The sequence below is a fragment of the Lepidochelys kempii genome, chromosome 23 (genome assembly GCF_965140285.1).
Source record: "Lepidochelys kempii isolate rLepKem1 chromosome 23, rLepKem1.hap1, whole genome shotgun sequence".
Taxonomy (NCBI): Eukaryota; Metazoa; Chordata; order Testudines; family Cheloniidae; genus Lepidochelys; species Lepidochelys kempii.
The window spans coordinates 16,539,371-16,557,823 of NC_136402.1; the positions used below are offsets into that span (position 1 = coordinate 16,539,371).

An 18,453-nucleotide genomic window follows, 5' to 3' on the forward strand; every position below is an offset into this window, starting at 1 on the left:
GAGGGGATTGGGGGGCTCTGAGGGTCCCCTCTCCAGGACTGGGGGGGCTCTGGGGATTGGGGGGCTCTGAGGGTCCCCTCTCCAGGATTGGGAGGGCTCTGAGGATTGGGGCATTGGGGGGGGTTCCTCTTTCTCAGACCCTGACCTGGCTCCTCCACCCCCCCACCCCACTCCAGGCCTGGATCCCCAAACGCTTCAAGAAGAAAACCTGCACAACCTACATTGAGGATCCACAGGACATGGGGTGAGTGGGGTCCCCCCCATCGTGGATGCCCTGAGGCTGCTCCCCCAGTGCCCGGGGATCCGCCAGTGCCCTCCCTCCCGCACTGCAGGTATTATTGTCAAATGCAGGCTGGGGTGTCTCATCACATGCAGCAGCCCCCCGTTGACCCCTCTGCCCCCCAGTGACCCCTTCCTGCCCCCCAGGGTCCCAGTGATCCTGTCCCTGTCCCCCAGCACCCCTGGTTCTCCTCCCAGTGCCCCCCAGGCTCCCCATGACCCCATCTCCTCCCCACCTCTACCAGTGCAGGCCCCTGGGACCCCCCCTTCCCCACAGTGACCCCCTGCTCCCTCCCGTGTCCCAGTGACCCTGTCCCTGCCCCCCTGCACCATGCTTTCCCAGTGCCACCCCTCAGCCCCCCCCATGACCCCCGTCTCCTTCCCCAGCACCCCCCCTCGGTGCCAGTGCGGGAGCCCCCGGGCCGAGCACGTCTCTGTGGCCGTGGAAGACGCCTTCGGCACGGCCATCGTCAGCAAATGGGACTCGGCCCAGCACACCACGGAGGGGCCCACGGACGCCTTCGGGGAGCTGGAGTTCGTGGGGGCCGGTGGCAAATCCAGCAAGGTGAGGGGCTGTGGGGCGGGAGTGAGGGGCACCGGCAGAGCTGGAGGGGGAGGGGGGGAACCTGGGGCTGCGGGGCGGGAGTGAGGGGCACCGCCTGACCAGTTCCTCACTGCCCCCGGCCAGTTCATCCGCCTGTCGGACTCCTCGGACCCTGCGCTCGCCTACAACCTGGTGACCGAACACTGGAAAACCTCCCCTCCCAACCTCGTGGTGTCAGTTGTCGGGGGTGACGGGGAGGCCCCCGTCCGGGCCTGGCTCCGGGACCTGCTGCGTAAGGGGTTGGTGAAGGCGGCGCAAAGCACAGGTGGGCCCCCCCCCCCCCCCGCCCTCTCCCGGGCCAAGCAGCGGTGGAAAGCTGGGCGTGCAACGCACTTGTGCGTGCAAATGCCGGCACGCTCTGTGCAAACGCCAGTGTGCTCCGTGCAAACACTGCCGTGCTCCGTGCGAATGCCGGTGCACTCAATTCCAGCGCTGCCAGGATCCATGCAAACGCTGGCACACGCTGTGCAAACACCAGGGCACGCCGTGCAAATGCTGCCGTGCTTCGTGCAAATGCCAGTGCGCTCTGTGCTCTCGCACGTGTGGGTGCAAAAGGGCACGCCCTGTCCCACTGGCGGGGAAGCCCTGCCATGTGCTCCGAGGCTGCTGCACTGCTGAATGTGTTGGTGCCCGGACTCTGCGTGCCCAGCGAGACCCCGAGGTGCACACGCCCCCCAGGCCTGAGGGATGGGTCAAGTCTGTGCCTGTGTCCCATTCAGGCTCTGGGTGTGACACAGCAGGGAGGGGAGATGGGGGTACGTGGGAGTGGGGGGGCACTGGGAGGGGTGTGTTCCACTCTCAGCCTGTGCCACGCTCCCTGCCCACCCCCCAGGTGCATGGATCATGACCGGGGGGCTGCAGGCCGGCATTGGGCGACATGTCGGGGAGGCCGTCCGGGACCATGCCACAGCCAGCACCAGCCCCTGCACCCGCGTGGTGGCCATGGGCGTCGCGCCCTGGGGCATCGTTGCCAACCGCGAGGCCCTCGTCAATCCCAAGGTACGGGTGGGGGGATCCTGACAGCGGGGGGGGGGAGGGCGTGGGTCACTGGGGGCTCTCTGGGGGCAGCCTGGGGGAGCTCCAGTTGGGTACCAGGGAGAGGTCTCTGTGGGGGATGGGCTGGAGGCTGGCGGGGGGAAGGATCGAGCTGGGTGCTGGAGGGTCTCTGTGGGGGGGTCGGGTTGGGTGCTGGGGTGTCTCTCGGGCGGGTCCGGCCTGTCACCAAGCCCCCCCTCCCCCGCTGTCCCCCACCAGGGCTCATTCCCCGCCCACTACTGGTGGGTCCCCCCCGCGGGCACCGCCTGCCCCCTGGACAGTAACCACTCGCTCTTCTTCCTGGTGGACGACGGTTCCCGGGGGCGCCTCGGGGGCGAGAGCCGCTTCCGCGCCCACCTGGAGAAACACATCGCCCAGCAGAGGGTGGGCGCCGGGGGTGAGTACCCCCTCCTGGTTACCCTGGTTACCCCCGGCCTGGTTACCTCACTTGCACCCAGCTTGGTTACCCTTGGCCTGGTTACCAGGGGGCCCGGTTACCACAGTCACACACCCCCGGCCCGGTTACCATGGTCACACGCCCTCGGCCTGGTTAGCCCCCAGCCCGCTTACCACGGTTACCCCGGGCCTGGTTACCACGGTCACATTCCCCTGGTCCGGTTACAACAGTTACCCCCAGCCCGATTACCATGGTTACAGCCCCCTGGTTACTCCCTGGCCAGGTTACCATGGTTACTCCCCCTGGCCAGGGTTAGCATGAGGCTGCCCCCCTTCCCTCCCCTGGGCGAGATCCCCTGAGCGGGTCGTGGTCTCCCCCACCCAGAGAGAACCCAGGTGTCCTGGTCCCAGGGTTGGGGAGAGAACCCAGGCGTCCTGGTCCCAGGGGTGGGGAGAGAACCCGCAAGACCAGCCTGTGCCGACACACTAGTTTTTGGCTATTCCCTGGGGCCGGATCTGTCACACCCCCCCCCCCGGCACTGACAGTCCCCCCCGGATTGCCGTCTTGCAGGAACTGGCAGCATCGAGATCCCCGTGCTGGTAATGGTCATCGGGGGCAACGCGTCCATGGTCACGGTAAGGGGGGGACTGTGGGGGGGAGATGGACACAGCCCCGGGGGACTGGGGGAGGGGAGGGGAATGGGGGGATGGAGGGGGAACAAGGGGAATGGGGGGGCAGGGTATGGGAGAGGGACACGGGGGGGGAACTGATGGCCGTGGAGTGGGAGGGGGACACTCTGCCACTCCGCTGACCCCCCCTTCCCCCATCCAGCGCGTGCGGGAGGCCGCAGAGGCGGACATCCCCTGCCTCCTGGTGGGGGGCTCCGGGGGTGCGGCCGACTGTCTGGCCCAGATCCTGCAGGACGTGCAGCCGGGCCAGGAGAGCCGGGTGCTGATCCAGGAGAAGCTGCAGGGACGCTTCCCGCCCGCCGACGTGCCAGGCCTGGCCAAGCAGGTACCACAGCCCCCCCCCCGGGACCCAGGCATCTGGGGGGCAGGGGACTCAAGGGACTGACCCCCTCAGCCCCACCCTCAACGGGACCCAGGCATTCAGGGCGGAGCGGAGCCTGGCACTGCGGGGAGCGGGTCCATGGGGTGTTGGACCTTGTGACAAAGTGAAGACTTTCCCTTGATATGTTGTATGTGAGTGTGAGGATGTGACAGAGCAGGGAGAGGGGAGTGTTGACCTGGGAATGTGCCCTGGGGGTGGGAGACCTGAGAGCCTGTCACCTGAGCCAGGAGGGGGCGGGGAGGTAACACCGCTGCCCAGGAATGTGGACGGAGGCTGCAGGAGGGAGCCTGATGGGTGGGTTTATTTTATTTTCAGTTTGGGGCTGGGTGGAGGAACACAGGGAACCCCAGGGCTGGGGTCTAAGCTCCCTGCTCCCCCAGAAGGACTTGACTGAGGGGTCCTGGGTGTACCCACAAGCTCTGTTTTGGACTGTGTTCCTGTTGTCCAATAAACCTTCTGTTTTACTGGCTGGCTGAGAGTCTCAGGAAGAGCGGTGCAGGGCCTGGACTCCCCCACACTCCGTGACAGCTGGTGGCAGCGGTGGGATGTACTGCACCCCGTGAACAGCGCTTCCTGCAGTAAGTGACTGGGGAGCAGTAAAACGAAGGGGGATTGACGGGGACCAGGCGTGCTGAAGATTCAGAGAGAGACGGTTCCAGGGGGCGGTTAACCCCTGGGAGTGTGTGACCAGAGAGAAGGACTTTTGCAGTAACAGGGTCCCCCGGGGGATTGCAGCAAGCGGTCCTGGGGCGGAGGAGTCTGCAGCTCGACCCTGGCAAAGAGGTGGTGACCTCAAGAAGGACTGGCACACAAGGGGCTTTTCCTGGAAACCGTGGAAAGCTGCCCGGCCTGCGAGTGGCCAGCAGGGAGATGTACGCTAAACGCCTTAAGAGCGACCTGGTGGAGCTGTGCAGGCAGAGGGGGCTGCGCATTGGGAGGTCCACCAAGGAACAGCTGATTGCCCAGCTGGAGGAGAGGGATCGCTTGGATGACCCGATCCCTGTCCCTGAGGGAAGCCGCCCGGGGGATGCAGCGTGGGCCTTGGGGCCTGACCAGGCTGGGAGGGGTCAGACTGCTGCCCAGGACATCCCGAGACCCTTCCTACCTATGCCTGGGGGAGGGGTTGGGGGAAGCCCAGCGAATACCGAGGGCACCCTGACCCCAGCAGCCAGCAGGGGATCCTCCCGGCGGAGCTCCCCATCCCTGGAGCGGATGCGGCTGGAATGGGAGAGGGAGATGAAAATGAGGGAGCTGGAGGATCATGAAAAACAACGTCAACATGAGCAGGAGGAGAAGGAGAGGGAACCTCAGGAGAAGGAGAAACAAAGACAGCATGAACTGGAGCTGGCCAGGCTGAGGAGCAGTGGGGCCCCGGCTGCGGTGAGTGAGGGGGGACCCAAGACTGCAAGGAGCTTTGATAAGTGCTTCCTGGCCCAGCGGAAGGAGGGGGAGGACATGGATAGCTTCCTGACGGCCTTTGAGAATGCCTGCGAGATGCACAGGGTTGACCCTGCAGACAGGCTCCAGTTCCTCACCCCCTTACTGGACCCCAAAGCCGTGGAAGTGTACAGCCGAATGACAGGGGCAGAGGCAGGGGACTATGAACTGTTCAAACAGGCCCTGCTCCGTGAGTTTGGGCTGACCCCCGAGATGTACCGGAGAAGGTTCTGGAGTCAGCGTAAAACGCCTGAGGTCACCTACCTACAACTGGTCAACCGGATGCAGGGGTATGCCCGCAAGTGGACAGCTGGGGCCCGAGCTAAAGAGGACCTGCTGGACCTAATCGAACTGGAGCAGCTGTATGAACAGTGCCCTTCCGACCTGAGGCTGTGGTGGGTGGACAAAAAGCTCGAGAACCCCCAGCACGCAGGGCAGCTGGCCGACGAGTTTGTGAACAGTCGGTCAGGGGGTAGCCGGGAGGAGTCCCAAAAGAACAGGCCCCCCCCCGATGCAGAGAGAGAGTCACCATGGGGCCTCCCAGCGGGGAAATAGGGAGAACCCCCTCGAGGGGACCAACGTGACCTGAGCTGCTATCACTGTGGTCAGAGGCCATGTACGGACCCAGTGCCCCGGGCTCAGGGATAAACTGAGCCGACCCAACCTACCCAGGCTTAACTGGGTAGGGACTCAGCCGGACGAGGGGCAGACGACCCAGGCAAGGGGGGCCACCAGTTTACCACCTGCTCAGGAGGGAAGAGTACCCCAGGCCAGCTCCGCCAGAGGGCTGGAGGCTCTGGACTCAGGGTGCTCGGTTTACAGGGTGGGCGCGGGGCTGTCCCTCCGGAGAGAGTGCCTTGTTCCCCTGGAGGTGGATGGGAGGAAGGTCAATGGATACTGGGATACGGGCGCGGAGGTGACGCTGGCCCGGCCCGAGGTGGTGGCCCCAGATCGGGTGGTGCCCAACACCTACCTGACCCTGACAGGGGTGGGCGGGACCCCATTTAAGGTGCCCGGGGCCAGGGTACATCTGAAATGGGGGGCCAAGGAGGGCCCCAAGGATGTGGGGTTACACCACCATTTGCCCACTGAAGTTTTGATGGGGGGAGACCTAGAGGACTGGCCAAGCAAGCCCCAGATCGCCCTGGTTGTGACCTGTAGCCAGAGCCGGCGAGGGGCACTGCACCCTGACCTTGGGGAGGGTACCACACCGGAGGCGCAGGACCCTACCCTGGTGGGGAGGGAGGGCCGAGGGGCACGGCTCAGAGAGGCTGTGGCCTCAGACCCGGCCAATGAGAGGGAACCGGACCCCATCCCTTCCCCAGCCGCTGAGTTCCAGGCCGAGTTGAGGAAAGATCCCTCCTTGCGGAAGCTCAGGGACCTGGCCGACCTTGGTGTGGGACGGACCATGAGGAGAGGCTGCCAGGAGAGGTTCCTGTGGGAGAAGGGGTTCCTGTACCGAGAATGGGCTCCCACAAGGGAAGTGGAGTCCTGTGGGATCAGGAGGCAGCTGGTGGTCCCCCAGAAGTATCGCCGCAGGCTCCTGTCCCTGGCCCATGACATCCCCCTCGCAGGGCACCAGGGAATCCGGCGCCCCCGGCAGAGGTTGCTACAGAACTTTTACTGCCCCGGGGTCTTTACCACGGTCCGGCAGTATTGCCGATCCTGTGACCCCTGTCAGAGGGTGGGGAAGGCCCGGGACAAGGGGAAAGCGGCTTTGAGACCTTTGTCCATCATAGAGGAGCCTTTCCAGAAGGTGGCCATGGACATCGTGGGGCCTCTCAGCAAGACGACCCGGTCGGGGAAGAAATACATTCTGGTGGTGGTAGATTTTGCCACCCGCTACCCCGAGGCAGTGGCCTTAGCTTCCATTGAAGCCGACACCGTGGCCGATGCGCTCCTGACCATTTGCAGCCGAGTGGGGTTCCCCAAGGAAGTCTTGACAGACCAAGGCTCCAACTTCATGTCGGCCCTGCTCCGGTGCTTGTGGGAGAAATGTGGGGTCCGGCACGACTGGGCCTCAGCTTATCACCCCCAGTCCAATGGGCTGGTGGAGAGGTTCAACGGGACGCTAAAGATGATGCTGAAAACCTTTATGAACCAGCACCCGCAGGACTGGGACAAGTACTTACCTCACCTGCTGTTCGCGTACAGGGAGGTGCCCCAGGAGTCGACCGGATTTTCGCCTTTCGAACTGTTATATGGCAGGAGGGTAAGGGGCCCCCTGGACCTGATGAGAGATGAGTGGGAGGGGAAGGCCGCTTCTGATGGAGAGTCAGTGGTGGAGTATGTCCTGATCTTCCGAGAGAGACTGGCTGAACTCATGGGCCTGGCCAGGGAGAATCTGGCCAGAGCCCAGAGGAAGCAGAAGGTCTGGTATGACCGCACGGCGCGGGCCCGTGCCTACGCCACCGGGGATCAGGTGATGGTTCTCATCCCCGTGAGAAAGAACAAACTACAGGCCACCTGGGAGGGCCCTTTCAAGGTTGTCAAGCAGCTCAATGAGGTAAAGTATGTGGTGGAGCTGTCGAACCGGGCGCACCACCGCCGGGTGTACCATGTGAATATGATGAAGCCATATTATGCCAGGGGGAATGTGGTGTTGGCCGTGTGTGGACAGTGGGAGGAGCAGGGAGATGACCCTTTAGTAGATCTATTCCCTGGGACCAGAGGTGGTTCCCCCCTGGAAACAATTCCCCTCTCGGATCAGCTAACCCCTGCCCAGCAAGCTGAGGTCAGGGGGGTGCTGCATCCGTACGGACAGCTGTTTTCCAACCAGCCTGGACGCACTAATCTGACTGTCCAATGGGTGCAGACAGGGTCGCACCCTTGGATAAGATGCTCCCCCTTCCGAGTCACAGGGAAAACTGCTCAGGACCTGGAAAGAGAGGTCCGGGACATGCTGGCTTTGGGGGTGATCCAGCCATCTGCCAGACCTTGGGCCTCGCCGGTGGTGCTGGTCCCCAAAAAGGATGGGTCGGTCCGGTTCTGTGTGGACTATCGGAAGCTCAATGCCATCACAGTATCTGATGCCTACCCCATACCCAGGCCTGACGAGCTCCTAGATAAGCTGGGAGGAGCTCGGTACCTTACCACCATGGACCTTACAAAGGGCTACTGGCAAGTGCCGCTGGATGCAGATGCCCGGCTGAAATCGGCCTTCATCACCCCTCTGGGGCTCTATGAGTTCCTGACCCTGCCTTTCGGCCTCAAGGGAGCGCCGGCCACCTTCCAGCGCCTGGTGGACCAGCTACTGAGGGGGATGGAGAGTTTTGCCGTGGCGTATATTGATGACATCTGTGTCTTTAGCCAGTCCTGGGAGGACCACGTGTCCCAGGTTAGACAAGTGCTGGACCGACTCCAGGGGGCTGGGCTGACTGTAAAAGCGGAGAAGTGCAAGGTGGGGATGGCGGAAGTATCTTACCTGGGCCATCGGGTGGGGAGCGGCCGCCTAAAGCCGGAACCAGCCAAGGTGGAGGTGATCAGAGACTGGCCCGCTCCCCACACCAAAAAGCAGGTCCAAGCCTTTATTGGGATGGCAGGATACTACCAAAGATTTGTGCCCCACTTTAGGGCCATAGCCAACCCCATCACTGAGCTATGCAAGAAGGGAAAGCCAGACAAGGTGGTCTGGACCGAGCAGTGCCAGGAGGCTTTCCGGGCACTGAAGGAGGCTCTGGTCAGTGGCCCAGTTCTGGCAAACCCAGACTTTGACAAGCCCTTTGTGGTGTTCACCGATGCCTCGGACACAGGACTGGGGGCGGTGTTAATGCAGGAGGATGAAAAGGGGGAGAGACACCCCATCGTGTACCTGAGCAAGAAGTTGCTAACCCGGGAGCAACACTATGCGGCCATCGAGAAGGAGTGCCTGGCCATGGTGTGGGCCCTCAAGAAACCAGAGCCCTATCTCTTCGGGTGACACTTCACCGTCTACACCGACCACTCTCCCCTGACCTGGCTGCACCAGATGAAAGGAGCCAACGCCAAGCTCCTGAGACGGAGCCTGCTCCTGCAGGATTACGACATGGACGTGGTCCACGTGAAGGGAAGTGCCAACCTGATAGCGGACGCGCTGTCCCGGAGAGGGGGCCCCGAACATCCCCAGGTCACTGGTCCGCGTGACCCCCCTCAGTTCAGTCTCGAAGGGGGGAGAGATGTGACAATGTGACGCAGCAGGGAGGGGGGAGCGTTGACCTGGGAATGTGCCCTGGGGATGGGAGACCTGAGAGCCTGTCACCTGAGCCAGGAGGGGGCGGGGAGGTAACACCTCTGCCCAGGAATGTGGACGGAGGCTGCAGCAGGGAACCTGCTGGGTGGGTTTATTTTCAGTTTGGGGCTGGGTGGAGGAACACAGGGAACCCCAGGGCTGGGATCTAAGCTCCCTGCTCCCCCAGAAGGACTTGACTGAGGGGTCCTGGGTGAACCCACAAGCTCTGTTTTGGACTGTGTTCCTGTTGTCCAATAAACCTTCTGTTTTACTGGCTGGCTGAGAGTCTCCGTGAATCCCAGGAAGAGGGGTGCAGGGCCTGGACTCCTGAGTCTTACTGTTTTGCGTGAATGCTGTGTATGCCTCAGTTTCCCTGTGTATTGCGCCAGTGTCTGGGTGGTGGAAATAAGCAGGTGTGGCTTATCCGGGGGCAGCTCCAGCTGCCTGCAGGGATGCTCTGGCCGCCCCTTTGTAAATGGAGACCCTGGAGGAGGATGCGACCAGGGGACTCTGGCCCGGGGAGTTAGACAGAGGCTGCAGAAGGAGCAATGGGCAAGGCAGGGGCCAGGCAGCTGGAAGCGAGTGAGTCTCGGCTGGCTGGGTGGGCATGGGGAGGACCAGGAACACAGCGTAGGGCAGAGCTCTGCCCTCCCTCTGGCCTCTCTCTCCTTCCTGGTAGGGTGACCAGCTGTCCCGATTTTATAGGGACAGTCCTGATTATTGGGTCTTTTTCTTATATAGGCTCCCATTACCCCCCACCCCGTCCTGATTTTTCACATTTGCTGTCTGGTCACCCTACTTCCAGGGCACAGAGTCACCTGGTTGCAGCCCCCACAAAAGTCACACATGCTTATTCCCGCTACCCAGGCACTGGTGTAATACACAGGGAAACTGAGGCACACATAGTATTCATGCAATACAGACTCACATACAACGTAATTGTCACGGAGTCCCTGGGCGATGCTCTGGAACTGCTCCCCATGAAGCCAGTCAGGACTCTGGGGCAGTCGCCTGCCTGTGAGCAGCCTGTCTGCAGGACACAAAGCTCACACGGCTTCCACCTTCCTGGGTCTGACCTCGGAGCATTCAGCCTCCTCTGCCCCTCCGTGTGCTTCCCTCAGCGAGTCCGCTCAGGCGGGGTCCTGGGGAAGCCAGAGGGTCCTGCACCCCAACTTCGCAGTCAGACGTGACTCTCAGCCAGCCAGTAAAACAGAAAGTTTATTAGACGACAAGGACATGGTGTAACACAGAGTTTGCAGGTGCAGAGACCAGGACCCCTCAGCTGGGTCCATTTTGGGGGGCAGTGAGCCAGACAACCACCTCTGCCCTTCACTCCATGTCCCAGCCAGCCCCTAACTGAAACTCCCTCCAGCCCCTCCTCCTCTGGGCTTTGTTCCTTTCCTGGGCCAGGAGGTCACCTGATTACTTTGTTCTCCAACCCTTTAGCTCTCACCTTGCAGGGGGGAAGGGCCCAGGCCCTCAGTTGCCAGGAAACAGGGTGTCGGCCATTCTCTGTGTCCAGACTCCTGCACACACATGCCCTCTAGGGCTCTGCAATGATCATACACCCTTACCCCACCACCTAGATACTTAAGAACTGCCTAGGAGAAACTGAGGCACACCCACACTATTCAGAGGAAACATTAAGAACAGTCCCACTTTGTCACATCTCTCCCCACTTCGAGATCGAACTGAGCGGGGTCACTTTAGCCGGTGACCTGGGGAAGTTCGAAGCCACCAACGTTCCCATGGATGCCCCAGCACCTCTCCCATTCCTTGGTAGGAGTTACACCAGGCCCTTCCAGTTTCACACCCTCCCTTAGGTCGGGGGTGGTCGATAGCACTCGCAGGCCGCATGTGGGAATTTATGCGGCCCGTGCCCTTTGGCCACCCCAAAACCCCAGGGAGTCAAACTGGGATTGGGTCTTCTCCCCAACAAGCTGGCCAAACACAGCCACTTGGTTATAGGACTGTTTAACTTTCTTACCAGCTTTCACTTCATCTGAGACCTTCTCAAAGCTCTCCACACTGGGTCTTTCAACAGGACAGTCCGTGGATCCATTCACAACAGAAAATTTCTGGCTGTTAGGAACTGGAACTTTCTTGATTAAATCACTTTCACACCCTTCAGTGGCAGTAAACTGCTTGCAAAGACTCCCTGAGGATTCCTTTCCCTAGGGCTTTTCTTTGCAACAATTCACCCCCCCCAGAAATTCTGCTCTTACCCTCTTTACCTAGGGCTTGCTCTAGAGGAACACTTTCCTGAGCAACAACAGACTCTTTTTGGATCTCCCTTACATCCAGAATCACCTCTGGCCCATCCGGTGGATTCCTACACAATCCCCTTCCAGGCAAATTTACAGACTTCCTAGATAAAAGGTCAGAAGCATTCTCCTTCCCTTCGCCACACACAAGTTCAGGAAAATATTTTCCTTCTTGCTACAGGTTTCCACACCCTCAGTAGGTAACACAATCACATCACCTTCATGTTTTCCTTGTGCCCTGGCTAGGATCTCACTCTGATTAGACAGAGTTGCTCCACCCTTTCCCAACAACACACTAGCAACAGGCAAAATACAAGCACCAGAATTGTCCTGTCTCTGGGATTTTACATAGACTCTAACTGGATGTGACCTAGTTACAGGTTTCAGAGTAACAGCCGTGTTAGTCTGTATTCGCAAAAAGAAGACGAGTACTTGTGGCACCTTAGAGACTAACCCATTCTCCTGAGCAGACACAAACTTCAGACTCTTCCCTTCCTGGGCTTTAGCTGAATCCAGAACCAGCTCTGAGACAACTGCACGACCCTCAACCATCACAGGCTGAAAGGCCCCTTCTGTCTGCTCCACAGACAAAGAAGAGCCGGACACACTTTCTCCTTTCCCAGACACACAGCTTGGGACCTCTCTCCCCTTGTCCCAGCACACAAGGCTGGTCACAGACAACTCCTTGGAGATCAGGGTAGCTCCCTCCATAGGCAAGCCAATACCCCTGACAGACACAGGCACGTTTCCTTCCCTGTCCCAATTCTCCACCCAGCTAACAGGTAAGATCCAGGGACACTCCTCTTCCACTCTCCTCGCCTTCCCACCCTGCTGACTAGACACAGCCATCAGCTCACAAGGCTGCCTAGGCTCATCCAAACTTTCCTTACCAAGCACCTTGCCACTCCCCACAGATCCCCTGCCCTGCCTGTGTCTCCCCCCACTCAGTTGGGGTCTTATCTCCCCCCTTGCTCAGCGCTGCCATTGCTGTCCCAGTGGGGTCAGGCCGGGAGCTCGCTGCTTTCCTCACAGCATCAGAGCCAGCGTGAGCCCCTTCTCCAGTGTGCAAGGGGGCAGGGAGCATCTCTCTGTCCCACCCAGCCCCAGGGGGCTGGTTACAGGCTGGCAGGTAGCCTGAGCCTAGCCGCTCCTCCCCCATGCCAGCCAGGTCATCTGCATTTTCACTGACCATTTCCCTCTCCACCCATCGGTTCCCTGGATTCAAATTCAAACCCTTGGCAGTTACAGGAGTAAGGCCTGGATCCTGTCCCAAAGAGACACAGTCACCCCACAACAGGGTCTCGCAGCTGATATCCCGGAGAACCCCAAAAACCAGCCAGCCCCACCCCTCCTGGGTCTGCACAGGGATCTGGGCCATAGGCAGGGCGAGGGGCTTCGTCCCTGGGACCCTCACCCAGCTCCTCAGCCTCTGAGGCTGCACCACCCGGGGCCTGACAACAGTTCTCTCTGTCCCAGGATCTCGCCACCCCAGGAATGTCTCCCCATTGACCACCACCTTCCGCTCCCACTGGGGGTCCTAGGGTCTGGCCCAAGGAAACTCCACACAGACAGATAGGTTGGGACCAGGAGTGGGAGCCTGTCCACCTCCCCACCCATCTGGCTGAGGGAGTCTGTGGCCTTGGGACCCAGCAAGGGAGCTAGACACTGGGGCTTTTCCGCAGGGTCCCCCTGGTTCAAATCTCCAGCCTGCTCAAAGGCAGTGGGGTGGCATCCACATCCCCCCTTCCTTAACCAGGGGCAGAAATTTAGTCTCGAGGTTCCCTGCGGAACTGGCCCCCCGGGGTCTATCCCCACTCACCCCGGGGAGGTCCCCTAGACCTCTCCGCTCCCCCAACGCCAGTTCATGCTGCTGCTGCTTCTGCAGCTCTTTCTCGGGCTCTCGCTGTCTCTCACAGTCCTCTGGCTCTCTCGGACTCAGCTCCAATCCCGTCCGTCTCCGATCCCCCGATGGGGAACCCGATCGTGAAGACCCCCGTCTGGTCGGGGACAGGAGTCTTGGGGATGCCTGGCTCCCACTCCAGCTGCTCCCAGATCCTGCTATAGCCCCATTTGGGGTCAGGAATCTGTTCCTGAGAGCGGTCATCCTCCTCCAGCTGCAGGATGAACTGCGCCTTGGTGAACTTTCCAACGCTCAACCCTCTCTTTCTGCACAGGGTTACAATGTCCTTCTTAAGGAGACGGTGACAGGCCGTCACTCCGCTCTTCTCAAGTTGTTGTGGACTCACAGGCCTGTGTGCTCTCAGCTCCCCACGGTTTCCAGGGAGAACCCCTCGTGTGCCAGCCCTTCTCGAGGTCACCACCTCTCTCCCAGGGTCGAGCTGCAGACTCCTCCGCCCCTTGGACTGCTCACTGCAATCCGGGGGACCCTGTTACTGCAAAAGTCCTTCTCTCTGGTCACACACTCCCAGGGGTTAACCGCCCCCTGAAACCGTCACTCTCTGAATCTTCAGCACGCCTGGTCCCCGTCAATCCCCCTTCGTTTTACTGCTCTCCAGTCACTTACTGCAGGAAGCGCCGTCCACGGGGTGCAGTACATCCCACCGCTGCCACCAGTTGTCACGGAGTCCCTGGGCGATGCTCTGGAACTGCTCCCCATGCAGCCAGGCAGGACTCTGGGGCAGTTGCCTTTCTGTGAGCAGCTTGTCTGCAGGACACACAGCTCACACAGCTTCCACCTTCCTGGGTCTGACCTAGGAGCATTCAGCCTCCTCTGCCCCTCCGTGCGCTTCCCCCAGCGAGTCCGGGGCTCCTGGGGAAGCCAGAGGGTCCTGCCCCGCAACTTCACAGTCAGACGTGACTCTCAGCCAGCCAGTAAAACAGAAGGTTTATTAAACGACAGGAACATGGTCTAACACAGAGCTTGTAGGTGCAGAGAACGGGACCCCTCAGCTGGGTCCATTTTGGGGGGCAGGGAGCCAGACAACCACGTCTGCCCTTCACTCCATGTCCCAGCCAGCCCCAAACTGAAAGTCCCTCCAGCCCCTCCTCCTCTGGGCTTTGTCCCTTTCCCCGGGCCAGGAGGTCACCTGATTCCTTTGTTCTCCAACCCTTTAGCTCTCACCTTGCAGGGGGGAAGGGCCCAGGCCATCAGTTGCCAGGAAACAGGGTGTCGGCCATTCTCTGTGTCCAGCCCCCTGCACACACCTGCCCTCTAGGGCTCTGCAATGATCATACACCCTTATCCCACCCCCTAGAGACTTAAGAACTGCCTAGGGGAAACTGAGGCACCCCCACACTATTCAGAGGAAACATTAGGAACAGTCCCACTTCGTCACAGTAATGGGGGAAAATCTTCACTTCTTACAGACCTCCCTCCCCAGTGGAGTGGATCCTGGCACTGTAGGGAGGGGAGTGACGGGGGGGTGATGGGATGTTGGACCTGCCCCCCCCCCGTGGAGCAGATCCCGACAATGTGGGGAGGGGCTGTGGGGGGGGTCATGGGGTGTCCGACCTGCCCCTCAGGTGGAGCGGAGTCTGGTACTGTGGGGAAGGGGGTGCAGGGGTGCAGCAGGGTTATGGGGTGTCCAACCTGCCCCCCAAGGCAGAGCAGATCCTGGTGTTGCGGGGAGCGGGATGCAGGGGGGTCACGGGGTGTCAGACCTGCCCTCTAGGTGGAGTGGATCCTGATGCTGTGGGGAGAGGGGTGCAGGGGTTTGGGGGTGTCATGGAGTGTCGGACCTGCCCCCCCAGGTGGAGGAGATCCTGGCGCTGCGGGACCTGGTCACTGTCTATTCGGATGAGGAGGGGCTGGAGGAGTTTGAGACGGTGCTGCTCAAAGCTCTGGTCAGAGGTGAGCCGCCACCCCCCCCCCAGCCCCCCCCAGAGTTCCCCCCATGCTGCTCTTCCCCCTAGGATCTCCCCACCCTCCCCAGGGTATCCCGCACTTCCCCCGCTGCCACCTTCCCGCCCTCCCCACCTCCCGGAGTATTCATGGTTATGGGGCTGGCTGCACCCCACAGCAGCTGGGCCCAGCGACTGTCCTCCTGGTCTGGGGGAGAGGGAGCCCCCCAGGTTGGTCCACCACAGCAGAGACCCCAGCCCGGATTCAGCGCGGATCGGTGGCTCCCCACTGAGCCCCATGTGGACACATTCAAGCTGCATTGACGCGGCCTGCCTTTGGGCTGAGCCCTCCCCATCCCCGCCAGGCTGCCAGGGTGGGGAAACTGAGTCACACAGCTACCACAGCCATCCCGCCCCCTGCCCCTCCACAGGCGGCCACCTGACCGGTGAGGCCACCCAGTACCTGGACGAGCTGCGCCTGGCTGTGGCCTGGAACCGCGTGGACATCGCCCGCTCTGAGCTCTTCCGTGGAGACATCCATTGGGAGGTGAGGGGGAGCAGGGCAGGGACCCTGAGGGAGGAGCTGGGAGGACCCTGGGGGAGGGGGATCCCAGAAGGAGGAGCTGGGGGCCCCCAGGGGAGCAGGGGGAGGGGAGACCCCGGGGGAGGAGCTGAGGGGGAGGAGGGACCCCCATGGGGAGCTGAGAGGGGAGCTGGGGAGCCGGCACAGAGGCGAGGGGGGGACACTCTGGTGGGGGGTGTCCAGGGTCCTTGGGGGCTCTTGCGGGGCTGGTGCTCACAGGGCAGGTGCTAACCTGGGTTCTCTCCCCCCCGCCCCGCAGCCCCACCTGCTGGAGGAGCCCATGCGGGACGCGCTGCTGGGGGACCGCCCGGCCCTGGTGCGTCTGTTCGTGGAGAACGGGCTGGACCTGGGCAAGTTCCTGACCTGGGGGCGCCTGGGGGAGCTGTACCGGGGGATCCCCGAGGCCTCGCTGCTGCACCAGCTGCTGGCGCGGCGCCAGGGGGGGCCCGAACCCCCCCACTACCAGCATGTGGAGCGCCCCCCCGACTGCCCCCTGACCCAGGTGGCCCGCCTGCTCCGCGAGCTGCTGGGCGACGTCTGCGCCCCCTTCTATGCCAGGCTGCACCCCCTGGACTCCAAGGGAGCTGGGGTATGTGAGGGGCCAAGGGGGGCAGGGACGTGGGAGGTGGGGAGCACGGGGGGCCTGGGGTACATGGCCAAGGACATGGGAGGAGGGGGTGCACTGGGGGGCTGGCCGGGAGGGCAAAGGGGGCAGGGATGCGAGAGGAGGGGGTGTACAGGGGGCCTGGTGTACCTGCAGGGACAAGGGGGCCGCGTTAGTTGATGGGGGCAGGGTGGGGACCCAAGGGGGCTGAGGTATGCTGGGGGGCTGGGGTATGTGGGTGCAATAAGATGGGGGTCACAATGGGGCAGGGGTATGTGGGGGGGCATAGGGGCAGGAGGCTGGGGTGGGACCCTGAGGGTTGCAGTGGGAGGTGGGGGAAGATGGGGGGGCTGCCAGCAGGGGTCTCCTCATCCACGTGGTTCTGACCCTTCCCCCTTTTCTCCCCGCCCCCCCAGAAGAAGGGTCCCCTGCTGGACGGGGACCCCCCCTACCGCGACCAGTGCACCCGGAACCCCTGGACTGACCTCTTCATCTGGGCTGTGCTGCTCAACCGGGGCGAGATGGCCACGTACTGCTGGGAGATGGTGAGGGGGGCCCAGGGGGCGGGGAGCTGGGGGGTGGGGGGAGACCCCTGGAGATGCTAGGGGGAGGGGGAGACCCCCGGGGGAAGGGGAGCTGGGGGGAGACCCGAGGGGATGCTGGGGGCAGTGGGAGACCCTCGGGGGAGTGGGAGTACCATGGGGGGGGGCGCTGGCAGGGACGCAGATCCGGGGGTCGCCGGGGGGTGTCTCTCTCTGTAACCCTCTCCCCCGCAGGCCCCGGACGCGGTGGGGGGGTCGCTGGTGGGGGCACGTATCCTGCGGGAACTCTCCCACCTCGAATCGGATGCGCAGGAGGCCGTGGACATGAAGGAGCTGGCCATGAAGTTCCAGACCCTGGCCATCGGTGAAGGGGGCGGAGACGGGGGGCAGGGCAGTGTGGGGGGTGCAGGGGGGGTGCACGGGGCGGTATTGAGGTGATGGGGGGATGGGCGTGCAGGGGGCGGTATGGGGCATGCAGGGGCAGGGGTGCAGGGGGCAGTATGGGGGGTCCAGGGGTGGTACAGGGGTTCAGGGGGCAGTGCAGGGGGGTGCAGCGGGTGATGCAGGGGGCAGTATGGGCGGATGGGGGTGCAGGGGGCGGTATGGAGGTGATGGGGGATGGGTGTGCAGGGGGTGGTATGGGGCGTGCAGGGGCAGTACAGGGGTGCAGGGGGCAGTATGGAGGGTCCAGGGGGTGGTTCAGGGGTGCAGGGGGCGGTATGGGGGGTGAAGGGGGGATGGGCGTGCGGGGGGCAGTACGGGGGTTCAGGGGCAGTACGGGGGGATGCAGGGGGTGGTTCAGGGGTGCAGGGGGAGGTATGGGGGGTGAAGGGGGGATGGGCAGGCAGGAGGCGATACGGGGGGTGCAGGGGGTGATATGGGGGTGCAGGGGGCAGTACAGAGGGGTTCAGGGGGTGGTGCAGGGGTGCAGGGGGCGGTATGGGGGGTGAAGGGGGGATGGGCGTGCAGGGGGCAGTACGGGGGTTCAGGGGCAGTACGGGGGGATGCAGGGAGTGGTTCAGGGGTGCAGGGGGAGGTATGGGGGGGCGAAGGGGGGATGGGCAGGCAGGAGGTGATACGGGGGGTGCAGGGGGTGATATGGGGGTGCAGGGGGCTGTACAGGGGGTGCAGGGGGTGATACGGGGGTGCGAGGGGGGCTGGGAGGTCCCAGGGGTGTCACCATTGACCCCCCCCCATCCCCCAGGCGTGTTCGGCGAGTGTTATGGGAACAGCGAGTCTCGGGCCTCTCAGCTCCTCGTGCGTCGCTCCCACCTCTGGGGCGGGGCCACCTGCCTGCAGCTCGCCTGGCTGGCCGAGGCCCGGTGCTTCTTTGCCCACGACGGGGTGCAGGTACGCGGGGGGCGGGTACAGGGGCGGGTATGGGAGGGTGGGTATGAGGCAGGTATAGAGGTGGGTACAGGGGGCGGGTACGGGGGCGGGGCGGGTATAGGGGGCGGGTACGGGGGCGGGGTGGGTATGGGGGGCGGGTACAGGGGCGGGGCGGGTATGGGAGGGCGGGTACGAGGCAGGTATAGAGGTGGGTACGGGGGGCGGGTACGAGGCAGGTGTGGGTATAGGGGGGCAGGTATGGGGGCGGGGCAGGTTTGGGAGGGCAGGTACGAGGCAGGT

General features: G+C 62.7%; 1 protein-coding gene across 4 annotated transcripts in view; it reads left to right on the plus strand.

Moving 5' to 3' along the window:
• Positions 1-18,453, plus strand: part of TRPM4 (transient receptor potential cation channel subfamily M member 4) — a 29,239-nt gene that overhangs the window by 514 nt on the left and 10,272 nt on the right. For 3 of the 4 annotated variants that reach the window (XR_013634909.1, XM_078850007.1, XM_078850008.1), the window contains exons 2-14: positions 177-244; positions 667-844; positions 968-1,148; positions 1,716-1,882; positions 2,138-2,315; positions 2,886-2,950; positions 3,147-3,329; positions 15,006-15,105; positions 15,527-15,642; positions 15,938-16,267; positions 16,699-16,827; positions 17,059-17,188; positions 18,029-18,174. Coding sequence is in view for 3 of the 4 variants with exons in the window: in XM_078850007.1 (XP_078706133.1) it covers positions 177-244; positions 667-844; positions 968-1,148; positions 1,716-1,882; positions 2,138-2,315; positions 2,886-2,950; positions 3,147-3,329; positions 15,006-15,105; positions 15,527-15,642; positions 15,938-16,267; positions 16,699-16,827; positions 17,059-17,188; positions 18,029-18,174 (1,971 nt within the window). In the remaining variant the exon portion in view is untranslated. The remainder of the gene's footprint in view (positions 1-176; positions 245-666; positions 845-967; positions 1,149-1,715; positions 1,883-2,137; positions 2,316-2,885; positions 2,951-3,146; positions 3,330-15,005; positions 15,106-15,526; positions 15,643-15,937; positions 16,268-16,698; positions 16,828-17,058; positions 17,189-18,028; positions 18,175-18,453) is intronic. The other variant, XM_078850009.1, reaches the window with a different exon arrangement.